Source organism: Chiloscyllium plagiosum, chromosome 4 (genome assembly GCF_004010195.1).
Source record: "Chiloscyllium plagiosum isolate BGI_BamShark_2017 chromosome 4, ASM401019v2, whole genome shotgun sequence".
NCBI lineage: Eukaryota > Metazoa > Chordata > Chondrichthyes > Orectolobiformes > Hemiscylliidae > Chiloscyllium > Chiloscyllium plagiosum.
The window spans coordinates 132783690-132800335 of NC_057713.1; the positions used below are offsets into that span (position 1 = coordinate 132783690).

The window sequence follows — 16646 nt, forward strand, 5'->3', positions numbered from 1 at the left end:
CTTTCCTATTGGAAAGATGTTGTGAAACTTGAAAGGGTTCAGAAAAGATTGACAAGAATGTTGCCAGGGTTGGAGGGTTTGAGCTGTAGGAAGAGGCTGAACAGGCTGGGGCTGTTTTCTCTGGAGTGTCGGAGACTGAGGGGTGACCTTATCGAGGTTTAGAAAATCATGACAGGCATGGATAGGATAAAGAGACAAAGTCTTTTCCCTGGGTTGGGGGAGTCCAGATCTAGAGGGCATAGGTTTAGGGTGAGAGGGGAAAGATATAAAAGGGACCTAAGGGGCAACCTTTTCACGCAGAGGTTGGTGCGTGTATGGAATGAGCTGCCAGAGGAAGTGGTGGAGGCTGGTACAAATACAACATTTAAAAGGCATTTGGATGGGCATATGAATAGGAAGGGTTTGGAAGGGTTTGGAAGGATATGGACCAGGTGCACGGAGGTGGGACTAGATTGGGTTGCGATATCTGGTCAGCATGGATGGGTTGACCGAAGGGTCTGTGTCTGTGCTGTACATCTCTAAGACTCTATGACTCTATAAGTGAGGCTATTGCTTGGCTATGGAAATTTTCATTCACTAAATGAAATAGAATCTTTCCTCTCCTTGATGCAATGCTAACTAATCTATTGTTGCCTGAAATTATACCACCCTCCTTCCTAAAATTAGGAACAACATTGACTCTCTGGCACTATTCCCTGTTTTACTTAGTTCATACAAGCATGAAATGGTGCTGCATATACACACACACATATTCTTATTAATCTTTTCAGAGATATTATTATATACCTCTGAAGCAGGTGGGACTTGAACCCAGATCTCCTAGCTCAGAGATAGGGACACTACCACAGAGCCACGAGATCCCCAGTTTTTAAACAAATGCAGAGACGTAAATGGATCATATCTGTACTAATCTTGTAATATAAATGTAACCTGGGAGTACCTTTCGTTGTCTGCTCTTGCAGAGTTCTACCTGTTCTTGGAATAAGTTTGAAGCAGCACTGATGGGCAGGAACTTGAGTCCCTGTCCACGTTGACACGTCAGCTGCATGAACAGCAGAAGGTAGGAAGAAAGATTGAAAGAAAAAAAATGTTCAGAAAAGGGGTCTACCTTTATAAGTTTTCAGGCATGAGGCATAGCAATAAAAGTTGCAGTTCCTTTTCTGTTATTCACTCGTGGGACATGAGCATTACTGACTGGGGCAACATTTATTGGCCATCCCTACTTAACTCCAAGAAGGAGGCAGTGAGTTTGCCTTCATCCAGCTGTGCTATCAGTGTGGTTTTTTTTGGTAACCAATGTTTATACGATTTATAAATATAATTTTTGATATGCTCTATATTTATCAAAATTAATGGACAAATCAGTGACTCATACTCATATGAGTCAAGTTCCAAATGCATGTGAATCTCATGAGCAACACTGATTATAAAATGCATCATTTTCAGAAAGGAAAACACTTTATTCATCCAGAGGAGATCTTTAGGACTTTAATCCACCACTCACTCATTAAATTTGGGATTGCTTTATATGCCACATTAAAGTAGTCTCTCACTCTCACAAAAACAAATTTGAATGAGGATTGATCAACAGGGTTTAAGCTCAGCAACAGAATCCAAGCGGCTCAAGTTAATGAAACCAGCAGTGAGATTATCAATCAGCATGCAAAGATTTCCCAAGTCTCTTTGCAATGGCTTGGCAAATATGGAAGGAAAAGGGTATTTAGCGAGAATTTAAAAGTCAGCAATTGTCAGCTTGAGAAAACTTAAACCCTGAATCTTTGTAATTAAATAATATTCTGCACCAGACTGTGCAATGACTAGATGGCCTGAGTAATGACAAAATAGATTCCCAATCTGTAATTTCATTCACATTTCCTCTCATTATTTCATAACTTCAAGGATATAAAGGAAAAACTGACATCACCAATCAGAATCTGTGATGTTGATTTTCTGTTAGTCAAATGAAGGGGAGCAATGAAAGCGGTAAACGTACAGGGGAATAGAGTGGGAGTCCGATTCTTGATGTGTTCCAGAGGTAAATAGGTGAAGGAACTTCATTTACTCCAAGTTTTAGTTGAAAAATAATCTACAGGTTACAGTTTTAGCTGAGAGTAAGAGAAACTACTTTATGTCTTTAAGATACCGTATTGAAAAATATTCTTCCTACCCAGAAAAGAAAAGATCATGGATTGAATCTGATTCCAAAGCTGGCGAAGCATGATCATCAAAACCAAAACTGAAATGAAGAACGCTAGACCCTGTCAGAAAATAAGATACACCGGGTCTGCACTTTTGTCCACAACTGATCGTTTAAATTCTTTAGTTAACGCAGAGTGGGGGTGAGAAGGGAATGACATTAAATAATGAAAAGTGAAGCATTCAGCACGAGTACGTGAAGACAGCACACAGTAGCAGGCAGCAATTGTTCATTCAGAGGTAAAACAGTCTTTCTGTTTACTGATCTATTTAAATTACTATCCTTCAGAGTGATATCAAAGGAACAGTAACGGTATGTTTTTCAGAGCCCCTGCTGCTCAGCATTCCTTATGGACAGTGATTCATGAAGCTCAATAGTTACGTTCATGCCCAGCGTATTGTTTTCCTTTTTTTGCAAGCCTAGATAGCAAAGTCTAGACTTTGTGGCAACAATTATTTAAAAAATAGTGTCAACTCATTTACATCTGCTTGATAACCAAAAAACCAAGACTGAATCATGATCAGACTGTTTAACTATGCAGGTCATTATAAACTAAACTAAACCTCATCCACACATCAGAACTATCTATGTATACCTTTCAAATGGAACCATACATAATTATATAAAGGGAAAGAAGCAGTGACTTTTAATACTCTCACCATTACTGCCCTGGGTTGAAATCAGCTGGTTGAACAAACTAGGGAATATATTTATGCTCTCCTTAATTTGCTTGCATCACTTTCTCCTGCAATGACGATTTATTATGATCTATCAGGAAACACTTTTCCAACAGCCTCATTAAGACATTTTTAATTAGTAATAAGCAAAAAATATTGCAGGCTGCTGCCTCCATGCACAAAACTGATTTGGCTGCAGGGCTGAGCAAGGCCATGTGGTGCAGGAATACTGTTGTTCAGCTGGTCTACCACAGAATTCTTTTGCAAACATTTAAATCTTCACTGACCTGTGACAAACCTGTAGCTGAACTATCTTCATTACCATCCACTTCCAATTTAGCTGAACTCCGGTCTGCTGCTGTTTTCTTTGCATCTTTCGCAATGGAAACTGCTGATCCAATCTGACTGTTCCTATCGTCCGAACTGTTGCTTAATAGGTTCAAACTGGGGCTGATCTCGTCCAAGGTGTGAGCTTTGTGCCGATCTGGGTAAAAGGCAGGATCTGCAGTTGTTGCTGATGACAGCAACTGAGGTTCAGAGTCCAGGAGCTCAGAGGCCTCATTAAAATTAACCCTAGGCTTGATAAGGATAGATAGAGCAAAACAGAATTTTCAGTATCCTTTTAGCCATGTGAATTGTGGTTCATCGTTCATACTTAATTAATAATAAATGTGTTATTTTGAAGGGAACATATTGGCAAATACCTTTTCCTTATTGAGTTCTGTCCTACCAAAAGGACCCTTTTGGAAAATACTTATGTTTCTGCACCAGTCTCAGTTGAAGTATCATCTAAATCCTCAGTGAATAAAAAGGCTTGTGATCGACAAAATAACATCCATGATCTGAAGTGAATATATCATTGTCGAGATCACAGCTGACAGGGTGGCATGGTGGCTCAGTGGTTAGCACAGCTGTCTCACAGCGCGAAGGACCTGGGCTCGATTCCAGCCTTGGGTGACTGCCTGTGTGGCATTTGCACATTCTCCTGTATCTGCATGGGTTTCTTCTGGGTGCTCTAGTTTCCTCCCACAGTCCCAAAGATGTGCAGGTTAGGTGAAGTGGCCATGCTAAATTGTCCATAGTGTTCAAGGATGTGTAGGTTAGGTGCATTAGTCAGAGATAAATGTAGGAGAATTGGTCTGGGTGGGATACTCTTCAGAGGGTCGGTGTGGACTTGTTGGGCTGAAGGGCCTGTTTCCACACTGTAGAGATTCTATTCTAACTGTACCACTGTCTCACTGCTAATATAGAACTCATGCAAGGTTCTAGAAATTTACTTTATAATTCGATTATTAGTTCTTGTGAATGGTTATAACATACTTGTGACTCTTCAATTCAAACAAAACAAACGTATGGTGCAATCAGTTCTTTACCATGAGATGCTCAGAATTTATGACTCCTGCCTTATAGAAGAGAATCACAGTGTGCAAGTAGCCATTTGGCCCACTAAGTCCACACTGACCCTCTAAAGGGCATCCCACCCAGATACACATGTCTACCTCACCACCCTGCATTTTCCATGGCTAATGCAGCTAGCCTGCATATCCCTGGACACTGTGCGCAAATAAGCATGGCCAATCCACCTAACCTGCTCACCGTTGGACACAGACAGTTGCCTGAGGCTGGAATTGAACTCGGGTCGTGGTGCTGTGAGGCAGCAGTGGTAAGCACTGAGCCACCGCACCATCCTCCATTATTACCTTTACTTTTAGAAATGATAGATTGTTTCCACATTGTTTTCCCTCTTCTCTCCTTAAAGATAATTACATAGGTATTGTCTCACTTCCGATTTCAGAAATTGATACATTATACACTTTGGAACTTGGGGAATTTTTAACCAGAAACATTTCCTTAAAATAGTTCATTTGAGGTATTTTACAACATTTTGATGTAAGGTTTAGTAGTCATTTGAAATGTGGGTCCATTGTTAATTCCTGTAAATTGGATCAAAGTAACAACAATGATTTTCCCAGGAGGAGAAGTGCTTTGGCTGATGCGGTCATTCACTAATTAACTGGGTTTCAGGGCATCATTCCTTAAAAAGTATCATTTCAAACAGTTCATTTAGTATTCCTTTTCTTTCACGTAATGTGTATGTCACTGGACTGGCCATTGACTGCCCATCCCTAGTTGCCATTGGGAGGAATTTGGGAGCTGCCTTCTTGAGCCCTGCAGTCCGTGTGTTGTACTTTGGCCCACATTATTGTTATGGAGGGAATTCCAGGATTTTGACCCAGCGGCATTGAAGGAACGGAGATATATTTCCAAGTCAGGATGGTGAGTGGCTTGAAGGGGAACTAGGAGGTGGTGTTCCCATTTATCTGCTGCCCTTGTCCTTCGAGATGGAAATGGCTATGGGTTTGGAAAGTGCTATCTCAGGAAACTTGATGGATCTCTGTAGTGCATCTTGAAGATGGTACACACTGCTGCTACTGAGCGTCAGTGGTGGAAGGAGTGGATGTTTGTGAATATGATGCTAGTGAGGTGGGTTGCTTTGCCCTGGATGGTGTTTTCAATGTTGTTGCTGCTCCACTTGTCCAAATAAGTGGGGAGTTCTGATGTGTTTTGTAGATCATGCTTTGGCAGTGAGTTATGGTGCTATATTCCTAGCCTCTGACCCGCTCTGATAGCCGTAGTATTTACATAGAGAGTTCAGTTCAGTTTTGTGGTCAATGGTAACCCCCAGGATAGTTGATGGTAGGGAACTGAAGCACTCCGTGTCCAAACGCAGCATCGAAACGTGTGGCGCTGGAAAGCATAGCAGGTCAGGCAGCATCCGAGGAGCAGGAGAGTCGACATCGCAGGCATAAGCCCTTCATCAGGAATGTGGAGGAGGAAGAGAGCTGAGAGAAAAATAGAGGGTGGCAGTGGGACTGGGGGGAAGGTAGTCAGGTAGGAAGGTGATAGGTAGATGCACATGGTGGGGTGATGGTGATAGGTCATAGCAGAGAGTAGAGCGGGAAGTTGGGAAGGAAGATGGACAGGTAGGACAGTTCAAGAGAGTGGTGCCAAGTGGAGGATTGGATCTGGGATGAGGTGGGAGCAGGGGAGATTTGGAAACTGGTGAAGTCAATGTTGATGCTGTGTGGTTGGAGGGTCCCATGGCAGAAGATGAGGCTTTCTTTCTCCAGGCATTGGGTGGCTTTGATTTGGTGGTGAAGGAGGCCCAGGACTTGCATATCCTTGGGGGAGTGGGAGGGGAGTTCAAGTGTTCGGCCACAGGGCAGTGGGGTTGTTTGGTGCGTTGTCCCAGAGATGTTCCCTGAAACACTCGTGGGTTGGCGTCCTGTCTTCCCAATGTAGAGGCAACCACATTGAGAGCAAATGACAATGTAGATGAGATATTTGGATGTGCAGGAAAATCTCTGCAGGTGTGGAAGGATCCTTTGTCGTCTTAGATGGAGGTGAGCAGGGAGGTGTGGGTGCAGGTTTTTACACTCCTGCAGTGGCAAGGGAAGATGCCGGGAGGGGAGGGTGGGCAGGCATGGACCTGACAGGGGAGTCACATAGGGGATGGTCTCTGCAGAATGCAAAAAGGGGTGGGGAAGAAATATACCTCTGGTTGTGGGGTCCATTTGTAGGTAGCGGAAATGGCGGAAGATAATGCGATGGTTGGTGGGGTGGAAGGTGAGGGCCAGGGGAGTTCTGTCCTTGGTGCAGTTGGAGGGGTGGGGTTTGAGAGTGAGAAGTGGAGCTGATGTGCTGGAGGGCATTGTTGATCATGCATGAGGTATAAAACCTGCACCCATACTCCCCCTCACCTCTGTCCAAGACCCCAAAGGATCTTTCCGCATCCGGCAGAGATTTTCCTGCACATCCAAATGCTTCATCTATGTGTCCATTGCTCTCGATGTGGACTCCTCTACACTGGGGAGACAGGATGCCAACTTGTGGAGGTTCAGGGACATTTCTAGGTCACTCACACCAAACGACCCCACTGCCCTGTGGCCGAACACTTCAACTCCCCCTCCCACTCTGCCAAGGACATGCAAGCCCTGGGCCTCCTCCACAGCGGAGTCAAAGCCACCCAACGCCTGGAGGAAAAACATCTCATCTTCTGCCTTGAGACCTTCCAACCACACAGCATCAACATCGACTTCACCAGTTTCCAAATCTCCCATCCCCCCACACTATCGACTCTCCTGCTCCTCGGATGCTGCCGGACCTGCTGTGCTTTTCCAGCGCCACACGTTTTGACTTTGACTCTCCAGCACCTGTCATCCTCACTCTGTCCATGACAAGTGGAAAGACACATTCGCACCACACAACTGGTAAGCAATCACCATTTCTAACAAAGAGAGAATTATCATTTGTCTTCAGTGACATTACCATCGGTGAAATCTCTCCAATAATGACTTAATGGATGGGCTGGATTGTAACATATCCAAATTTTGTGATGATAAAAACAGGTGAGTGGGAATGCTGTGATGATGACATAAGGAATGTGTAAATGGATGGAAACGGGTTGAGTGAGTGAACAAACACTTGGCAGATGAAGCTTAATGTAGGAAATTGTGAGGACGTACACTTTGGTTGGAAAAATCAAAAGGCATACAGTTATTTAAATGGAGAGAGACTCCAAAAAAGTGCAACACAAAGGGATCTGGGTGTTCTGTGCATAAAGCACGATAGGTTAGTATGCAGATGCAGTAAGTTATTGAGAAGGTAAATAGAATTTTGGCATTTATTGCTAGGGGTTTGGAGTTTAAAAGTAGAGACATCTTATCACAACTGTACAGGTAGCTAGTGAATACTACAAACTACTTTGGTGTCCATTTTTAAGAAAGGATCTATTGGTATTAGAGGCAGTTTGAAAGGGATTCATTTGGCCAATTCCTGAGATAAAGACGTTGACTTATCAAGAACTGCTAAACAGGTTAGACCTGAATTCATTGGGGTTTAGAAGAATGAGGGGTGTTGAAACTTTATTGCTGGATTCCTGAAGAAGGGCCTGTGCCCGAAACGTCGAATCTCCTGTTCCCTGGATGCTGCCTGACCTGCTGTGCTGTTCCAGCAATAAAGTTTCAACTTTGATCTCCAGCATCTGCAGACCTCACTTTCTCCTCGAAGAATGAGGGGTGACCTTATCACAACAAACAAGATTCTGAGGGGCTTGACATGGGAGATGCTGAGTAGATAAATATTGATAATGACGGAATCTTGAAATGGGGACATGGTAACAGAACGAGAGGACACTCATTTAAAACAGAAATGTGAAGGAATTTCTTCTCCTTGAGGATAGTGAATATTTGGAAGTATCCATCCGAGAGGCTTGTGGGGGCTAGATAACATTTAAAGAGGAGTTAAATAGGTTTCTGAAATGTTGGGGAGTTGAGGACTATGATGAACTAATGCAAAAGGCTGAGACAGGTCAGTCATGGTCGTGTTGTTTGTGGCAGCACACTTCAGGGATCACATGGTCCAGTCTTGTTGCTGCTTTTTACATTTACCCTTGATGGTTTAACCTGCCTAACAGGCCACTCAGCTTTATTAAATGGCTAAAAATGTAAAAAATGGATTGAAGTTGGGCAAACCCACTTAGCATTGAGTAAGGAACCGGCAACAGGAGCAGTATGCACCCAGCTCTGCCAACCATGTAAAACACTCCCTGCTGACAACTGGGCCTTGAACCAAGATGGGGAAAACAGGCTCATCCAATAGTATCTTGATATAGTCATACTCACCACACTCTAGCAGATATGACCCCGGACGCCAACATTGCCATTACTGCATGTGTTCTGCTCTGCTGGCAGGACGGAGGCAGCAGAAGAGGCAGCACAGAGGTTACACAGTCAGGAGGGAGTTTCCCTCATCATTGACTCTGGATCCTATTGATCAATACACTGCTACTGATCATGGTAACTGAGTCCTAACGGTCATAGCTGTTTGAGTGGCCTCTGGCAGATTATGAGGAAACCAACAAGAAGGCAAAACTTACTTCACCTCATCCAATGTACCTCTGGTAAACGCATCAGTTTGACAGGTTTAGAGAGAGAATAACCCCCTCATGGGACTTGGTCTTTGAAAGGACTATGTTCACTAACACTAACACCATGCTGAATGGGATAGATTTTCAGCAACGTTTAGCAACTCCAGATTAGGCATCTGTGAACAAGGAGGTTATGCTGGAACTGGACAAAACCTTGGTTACTTTTCCTCACATCTCCATTAAACCTCCTGCCCCTTCAATACATGCCCCCCAAAGGGAAGATTTCCTTCCTGTCTCCCATATCTATGCTCCTTATAATTTTATGCATTTCAATCTCCTCTGCTCTAAGGAAAATAACCTGAGTCCAATCTTTCTTCATAACTGACATAACCCTCGAGCCCAGGCAATATCCTTGTAAATCTCCTCTGCAGCCTCTCCAGTGTTATCACATCCTTCCTGTAAGATGGATTCCAGAACTGCATACAATACTCTAGCTGTGGTCAAACCAACTTTTTATACAATTCCAGTATGATGTCCCTGCTCCTAAACTCTATGCTTTGATCAATAAAAGTAAGTAAACCATATGCCTTTTTAACATTTTATCCACCAGTCCTGCTACCTTCAGGGACCAATATACATGCACACCAAGGTCCCCCGATCCTCTGTACATCCTAGGGTCCCACATGCATTCCCCTGCTATATTTGTCTGGCCAAGTACATCTTATGACATCCCCTTATCCCAACTGAATTCCACTTGCCACTAGCAGCCCATCTGACTAGCCTGTCTATGTCATCCTGTAATCTAAGGCTTTCCTCCTGACTATTTGCCACCCCGCCAATTTTCACACTATCTATGAACTTACTCATCAGGTGGTACCAAAGCATCTGTTCCATTATCCAATCCATTCTATGCAGATGCAAAAAAGCAGGTGACTGATGCATTGCTTGCCAATTTGCTATATTTTCTATCGACAACTTGAGACAGCCAGCTGAACATTGACAGTGTGTGGGTGGGTGAATTTAAAAGGAATTAGGTTCTGACTGTAGGGCATTGCGTGGCAGAATGTTTTGCTGTTCCAACATGTCTGATGGAAGATCACAGATCATTAACATTCAGATGAACATTTAATCAGGGCTCAGCTCCAGGTTCCAACTTCTGACACCCACATCTCAATTTCCAAAGCTCTGGTCAATTAAGGACCAGAGAGCAGGCTTGCTCGTCCAATCAGAAACAGCTAGTGAGCTGCTAATTCTGGAAGGCCAATGGGAAGCCCTCTAGCATTCAGGAATTAGGAACCCCCCAATTGATTGAGGATGGAGGTACTGGGGTGAGGATGCAAACAGCAAGGGAACTGAGAAGTTAATTTAGTTACAGCTGACTGGTCACAATCCTGGAGCAGCCATCCCTCTAGAGGGCAGCCAATGGCTACTGCTGTGATCTTGTAGGTCACGAGAGTTTCAGTTGACCCATCATTCCACTCCACCCCACACTTATCCAGTCTGAACCCACTACCTTAGCCTTGATGTTGCTGACTGGAATTTACATGGCCTCAATAGCTTCTTGATTCATCATAATTAGCTTCCATCATCTACCCACCATTTGCTGTCAGTCAGCTTATCCTGCCCCAACCTGACCCTTTTCCGAGTCAGGGTTATGACAGTACCCTGCAGTACCTCTGGGCCCGCCCCAAGGCTGGAATCAAACCTGAGACTATGGTGCTATGAGGCAGCAGTGCTAACCACTGAGCCACCATGTTGCCCGAGTACCCAGCAGAAACGCTGAGCCTGACAAATTGTATGCCCCTCCCTTGCTTCTGTCTGGCCCCTGACCTGGATTAAAAATGTAGCCCTCTGTTTTTCTCTTTCCACAGATCGTGGCAGACATACTGAGTATTTCTGGCATGTTTTATTTTCCTCCAAAGATTGTGTGTGATTTCTTCAACGGGTCTATCGCCCAACCCAGGAGAAAAAGACTCTCTCACTTTTGACACCTTCCCAATTGTAACCAGCAGTACCAAGTCATAAAAGGGAATGTTCAATCTCCTCGAAGCTGACACAATTTAATTTTAAGGCGTCTGATCATTCTCAGTCCACTTGGTCCACCAAGACCTAAAGTATAAATGGATGACGAGATCATGGGAAACATGAACTGGAGTAGGCCATTCGTGCCTTCAGGCCTGTTCCATCATTCAACAAGGCTTTGACAGGTGACATGGTGGCTCAGTGGTTAGCACCGCTGCCTCACAGCGCCAGGGACCTGGGTTCAATTCCAGCCTCAGGGGACACAGCAAGCCTCCTGCTTGTCTAGCTTTGATCCTAGCACATGCAGTTTTATTTGTCTTTAATCTGATTAGGAGCATATTCACTGGGGTTAACAAGATTGAGGGGTGAGGGGAGGGATGGGTAATCTCACAGAAAGCTGACTGGAGTTTGCACATTCTGCCCGTAACTGCCTGGGTTTCCTCTGGGTGCTCCAGTTTTCTCCCATAATCTGAAGATATGCAGTTCAGGTGAATTTGTCAGACTAAATTGCTGATAGTGGTCGGTGCATTAGACAGAGGGAAATGGGTCTGGGTGGATAACTCTTTGGAGGGTTGGTGTGAACTTGTTGGGCCGAAGGGCCTGTTTCCACACTGTAGGGATTGTATGGCAATGTAATTCTATGACTAATCAGATTGCCCTGTACAGCCTTAGCAAGGTGTCCTGATTTTCATACTCCCTACATCCCCACTCCTTACAAATAAGTCCAACATTTTATTTGCCTTCCTAATTACACGCGGTGCCTGCCTGCTAATGCCTTTACAAGGAAGAATGAAGTACCAAAAATCAGCATGCCGTGCAGCAGGTGGTGAGGAAAGCGTGTGGCATGCTGGCCTCCATATCGAGAGGATCTGAGTACAGGAGCCAGGATATCTTGTTGCAATTGTACAGGGCTTTGGCAATGCCACACAAGTATTGTGTGCAGTTTTGGTCTCCTTATTTGAGGTTGGATAATCTGATTATGGAGAGCGTGCAACAAAGGTTTACCAGACTGATTCCTGGAAAGACGGGACAGGTGTATGAAGACGGGACTGCTTTAGTTAGGACCATAAAGTAGACAAGCAGGAGGCTGGAAGAACACAGCAAGCCCAGGCAGCATCAGGAGGTGGAGACATTGAAGCTATGGATAGGAGGAACTGCAGATAAAGGTGGGGGGGAGAGGGGCGGAATGGTGAGGTAGTGGTAGGTGAATGCAGGTAGTGGGTACGACCTAGTTGGTCGATGGGAGACACAGCAAGCCTCCTGCTGCCTACTTTTGATTCTGACACATGCAGTTTTATTTGTCTTTAACCTGATTAGGAGTATATTCACTGGGGTTAACAAGATTGAGGGGGGAGAGGTAATCTCACAGAAAGATGTCAAATTCTGACAGGACTGGACAGGGTAATTTCAAGAAGGATCTTCCTGATGATTGGAGAGTTCAGACCCAGGGCTCGTGCTCTAAGTATATGGAGTAGGCCCATTTCGTACTGAGATAAGAGATTTCTTCATCCAGAGAGTGGGGGACCTGTGGAATTTTCCATCACAGGAAGTGGTTGAGTCCAAAACATTGAATGATTTCAAGAAGACGATAGATATAGATCTTTGGGCTAAAAGGATCAAAAGGAATGGGGAGAAAGCAGCAACAGAGCAATAGAGTGGATGGTTAGCCATTAACAAGATGAATGGTGCAGCAGGGTTGAAGGGCTGAATGGCTGACCAGCTCCTATTTTCTATCTTTCTATTTAGTTTAAAGCCCTCTACATGACCCTGATTATACATTTTGCCAAGTCACCTGCCCCAGGGTGGCTCAGGTTTTGCAGCAGTACATCTCTCTCTTACCCGACTCTTGGTGTCTGTGTCCTATAAAATAAAACTCATTTCTCTCATTTGAGTCTCTTAGATATTTAGCATTCTTGTGCTGCTTAACCTATGATAATCTGCTCATGGCTCAGACAAAGGGGGCAAGGGCATCTTCTGATATCAGAGATGGAAATGTGTTGCTGGAAAAGCGCAGCAGGTCAGGCAGCATCTAGGGAACAGGAGAATCGACGTTTCGGGCATTAGCCCTTCTTCCTGAAGAAGGGCTAATGCCCGAAACGTTGATTCTCCTGTTCCCTAGATGCTGCCTGACCTGCTGCGCTTTTCCAGCAACACATTTCCATCTCTGATCTCCAGCATCTGCAGACCTCACTTTCTCCTCATCTTCTGATATCAGTCCAGACCCTGTTCACAGCTAACAGGGTCAGGATAAGGTAGTGACCAGGGAGTCAGACGTCAGGAAGCCCACCACCCGGCTGACTCTTTCTACCCTCTTATGAGGTGGTTTTCCTCCAGGGATGAGAGAGAGGGGGTTGGGTGTCACAGCTGTTACTATTGGTATAGGTGATGGGGTGTGTCCCGAGTGAGTGAACAGGCAGCACAGCTGGTTAATGGTGTTGGGAGTTGGGGTGAGTCAGAGCGAGTGTGGAAGAAGTTGCAGGCATCAGTGAGAGTGGTGGAGCATGATCCTTAGTGGGAGTTGGGTACAGTAGCAGAGATAGAACAAGTGTGAGGTGTCAGAGAGAAGATAGAGTGGAGTAAATCAATGGCCATTTTCCCACAGTGCTCTGGGCAGCTGAGACCACGTTATCCTGGGTGGAAACCTCAGAGTGGGCTAGGCATGGTCTGGGGGCATGGCCTCATCTGCTACTCTGTGGTGGGGGGGTGGGGGAGGAAATCCCATCTCACCCTCCCAACCTCCAGTTCCCCGCACGGCGCCAATTTCCCTCCCGTCTGCCACACCTGGGGCAAATCTCAGGAACTGTGGATTGACAGTGTTTGTCTATGCACCATCACCTTTTAAATATGATGCCAGCTCTAGGTTGCTGGTCAATTCTGGACTAACTAAACAGTGGTAAGTTGCTCTGGGAATGCTGTTCTAAGATAGGACAGGAATCGAACCTGATACATGCCATAGGGGCGGGAACAGTAATTATTGTGTTGAGTTTGGTAAGATTCAGTGAGAAAACTCATTTGGCTTCTCAGAGAGAATCCCTCCAATGAACCTAGCCAAATACACCAAATGATTCAGCCTGAAGAGGTGTACAGAGGGGTATGGTCATGTTAAGCGATAGAACAGAAACTTGGCAGGTGGCATACAATGTGGGAAAATATGGAGTTATGTACTTTGGTAGGAAGAATGGAGGAGCTGAATATTATTTAAATGGGCATAGACTGCACAAAACAGAGGGTTTGGGAATCCTTGACTATGAATCATACAAAAACTAGAATCCAAGTTTAGCAGGTAATAGGGAAGGCAAATAGAATGTTAGCATTCATTCCAAAGGGAATATTGTGTAAAAATAGGAAACCTTGCTAAAACTATACAAGACACTAGTCATAGAGTTGTACAGCATGGAAACAGACCCTAATCAGACTACAGCTGGAATACTGTGAACAGTTTTCGGCTCCTTATCTGAAGAAGGGTAAACAGGCATTGAACACAATCCAGAAGAGGTTCACTAGTTTGATACTGGAAATGGAGGGACTTACATTTGAGGAGAGGTTGAGTAGATTTGGCTTATACTCCTTGGAGAGCTTACTGAAACAACATCCTTAGGAGGCTTGACAGACAAGTTATATCTCATGTGGGAGAGTCTGGGACCAAAGGGCATCATTCCAGAGTAAGGCGTCACTCACATAAGACAGAGACGAGGAGGACTCTTTTCTCTCAGAATGGAGTGCATATGTTGAGTTATTTACCAAATGCTGTCAAGGCTGGGTGATTAAGTATATTCAAGACTGTGAGAGACAGATTTTTTACTCAATCATTGAAGGAAGAGTTATGATGATAAGTCAGGCATGTGGAATTGAGAATGATTAGATCACGCCATCAAGCAGACTCGATGGGCTGAATAGCCCACTTCTGCTCTGATGGGCTATGGTGTCAGAAGCCATTTCATTCTGCAGCAGGAGGTATAACAACCAATGTTAAAATCCATCCAACACTCATGCAATGTCAAATAATTGAGCATGATCACTGCCATTAGGAAGGCAGACTCTATCGCTGTTTCCACCACCTAACTGAGTGACACTGATTCTCTGATGGCTATCCCATTTGAGATCAGCTAACTGCACAGAGATACAGGATATAGGAGTGCCCGAGGATCCTTCTGGTTTGGATGGTCATTAAATGACTGAATCACTGTGATTGTGAGGTTTCCTACTGTGGTAAAACAAAAGTGATGAAAATTGTAGCTAGAACTAATAGTCCCTAATTCTGAATTATTTACTATTATTTTGTGAAAGTGAGACTAAATCTCATTTTCATATTTGTTTAACCAAATTAAACAATTACTTGCATACCAATTCTATTGAACTGCAGTTAATTGAAATACAGACATCATCCATCTTTAAGAGCATATTATTGCTCTGAAGTGCCTAGGACAATATTGCAAGGATTAGAGATTAACTTGGCTTGGAATGCAAGGCTGAATGTTGTCTTTGGTCACAGCTTATCCTTTTACTTTTGGCAAGAAAGACGATTGATTTCACCAAAAGCTATCAAATATTTGTCAGTTAAAGAAAGCAATCAACTCAGCTTTAAGAAAAATAAAAATGCACTAGTTTCTGATTTATGGTGCTTGTCACTAGTTATTAACATTAATACTTGAAGAATGGTGGTACCTGCTGTCCAATAGCTGTTTGCAAACAGACGCTTCCCTCTTCTGATGCTAAAGCAGTTGTGTTTATGGGTGTTGGCTCTGTTGGATGGATAGCTGGTGAAATAGCTCCAGTAGAAGCACCCTCCTGCTGGGACTGCTCCACCTCAGCGTGAATCTCCTCAGTTTGCTCTTCTTCCACTTCTTCCCCTTCTTCCAGTTCAGTTGTCTCCTCTTCAACTGTGGGTTTAAAGAGTACACGTTCTCATGCTGGAGATATTTTAGTCTATGTTAATCCTGCACAAGTGCTGTCATCTTCTGATACATGAATATTAATCAGCTGGCAGCAAAACCAGGGCAAAAGTCTTCCTGGCACTGGCCACATCCTAGAATTATGTTGTTACCAGACTCACATGCCAGGAGCAGGTGGCACTAACATAGCACCCAATGTCAAATAAAATCAGATTGCAACAGAGTAATCATCACAGTATGCTATGCTCAGCAAAAATCATTGGTAGATTGTTATAGAGTTGTACAGCACAGAAACAGACCCTTCGGTCCAACCCATCCATGCCAACCAGATATCCTAAATTAATCTAGTCCCATTTGCCAGCATTTGGCCCATCTCTCTCTCTCTAAACCCTCCTTATCCATGTACCAATCCAGATGTCTTTTAAATGTTGTAATTGTAACAGCCTCCACCACTTTGTCTGGTAGCTTGTCACACGTACCATCCTCTGTATGAAAAAGTTGCCCCTTAGGTCCCTTTTAAATCTTTCCCCTCTCACCTTAAATCTCTGACCCTCTAGTTTTGGAATCCCCCCACCCCAGGGAAAAGACCTTGATATTTGTTCTATCCATGTCCCTCATAATTTTATAAACCACTACAAAGGCACCCCTCAGCCTCCAAAAGTTTGCTATGCTCAGCAAGGATCATAGGCATGTTTCTTACAAGGGATTTATCATTTTGTTTCCCACATTAAAAAAGAGGGACTTTGCCTAATTGGAACATCGTAACAGGAATAGGCCATTCAGCCCTTTAGAGTCATAGAGATGCACAGCATGGAAACAGACCCTTCGGTCCAACCTGTCCATGCCGACCAGATATCCCAACCCAAGCTAGTCCCACCTGCCAGCACCCGGCCCATATCCCTCCAAACCCTTCCTATTCATATACCCAT

The 16646-nt window shown here is 44.2% G+C and overlaps 1 protein-coding gene across 2 annotated transcripts in view; it reads right to left on the reverse strand.

Annotated features, from left to right (window-relative positions):
• LOC122549439 (tripartite motif-containing protein 54-like) overlaps positions 1-16646 on the reverse strand; it is an 83257-nt gene that overhangs the window by 10751 nt on the left and 55860 nt on the right. The window contains exons 8-9 of one of the 2 annotated variants that reach the window (XM_043689271.1): positions 15491-15705; positions 3162-3452 (exon numbers count right to left, since the gene is read on the reverse strand). In XM_043689271.1, the coding sequence (XP_043545206.1) occupies positions 3162-3452; positions 15491-15705 (506 nt within the window). The remainder of the gene's footprint in view (positions 1-3161; positions 3453-15490; positions 15706-16646) is intronic. The other variant, XM_043689272.1, reaches the window with a different exon arrangement.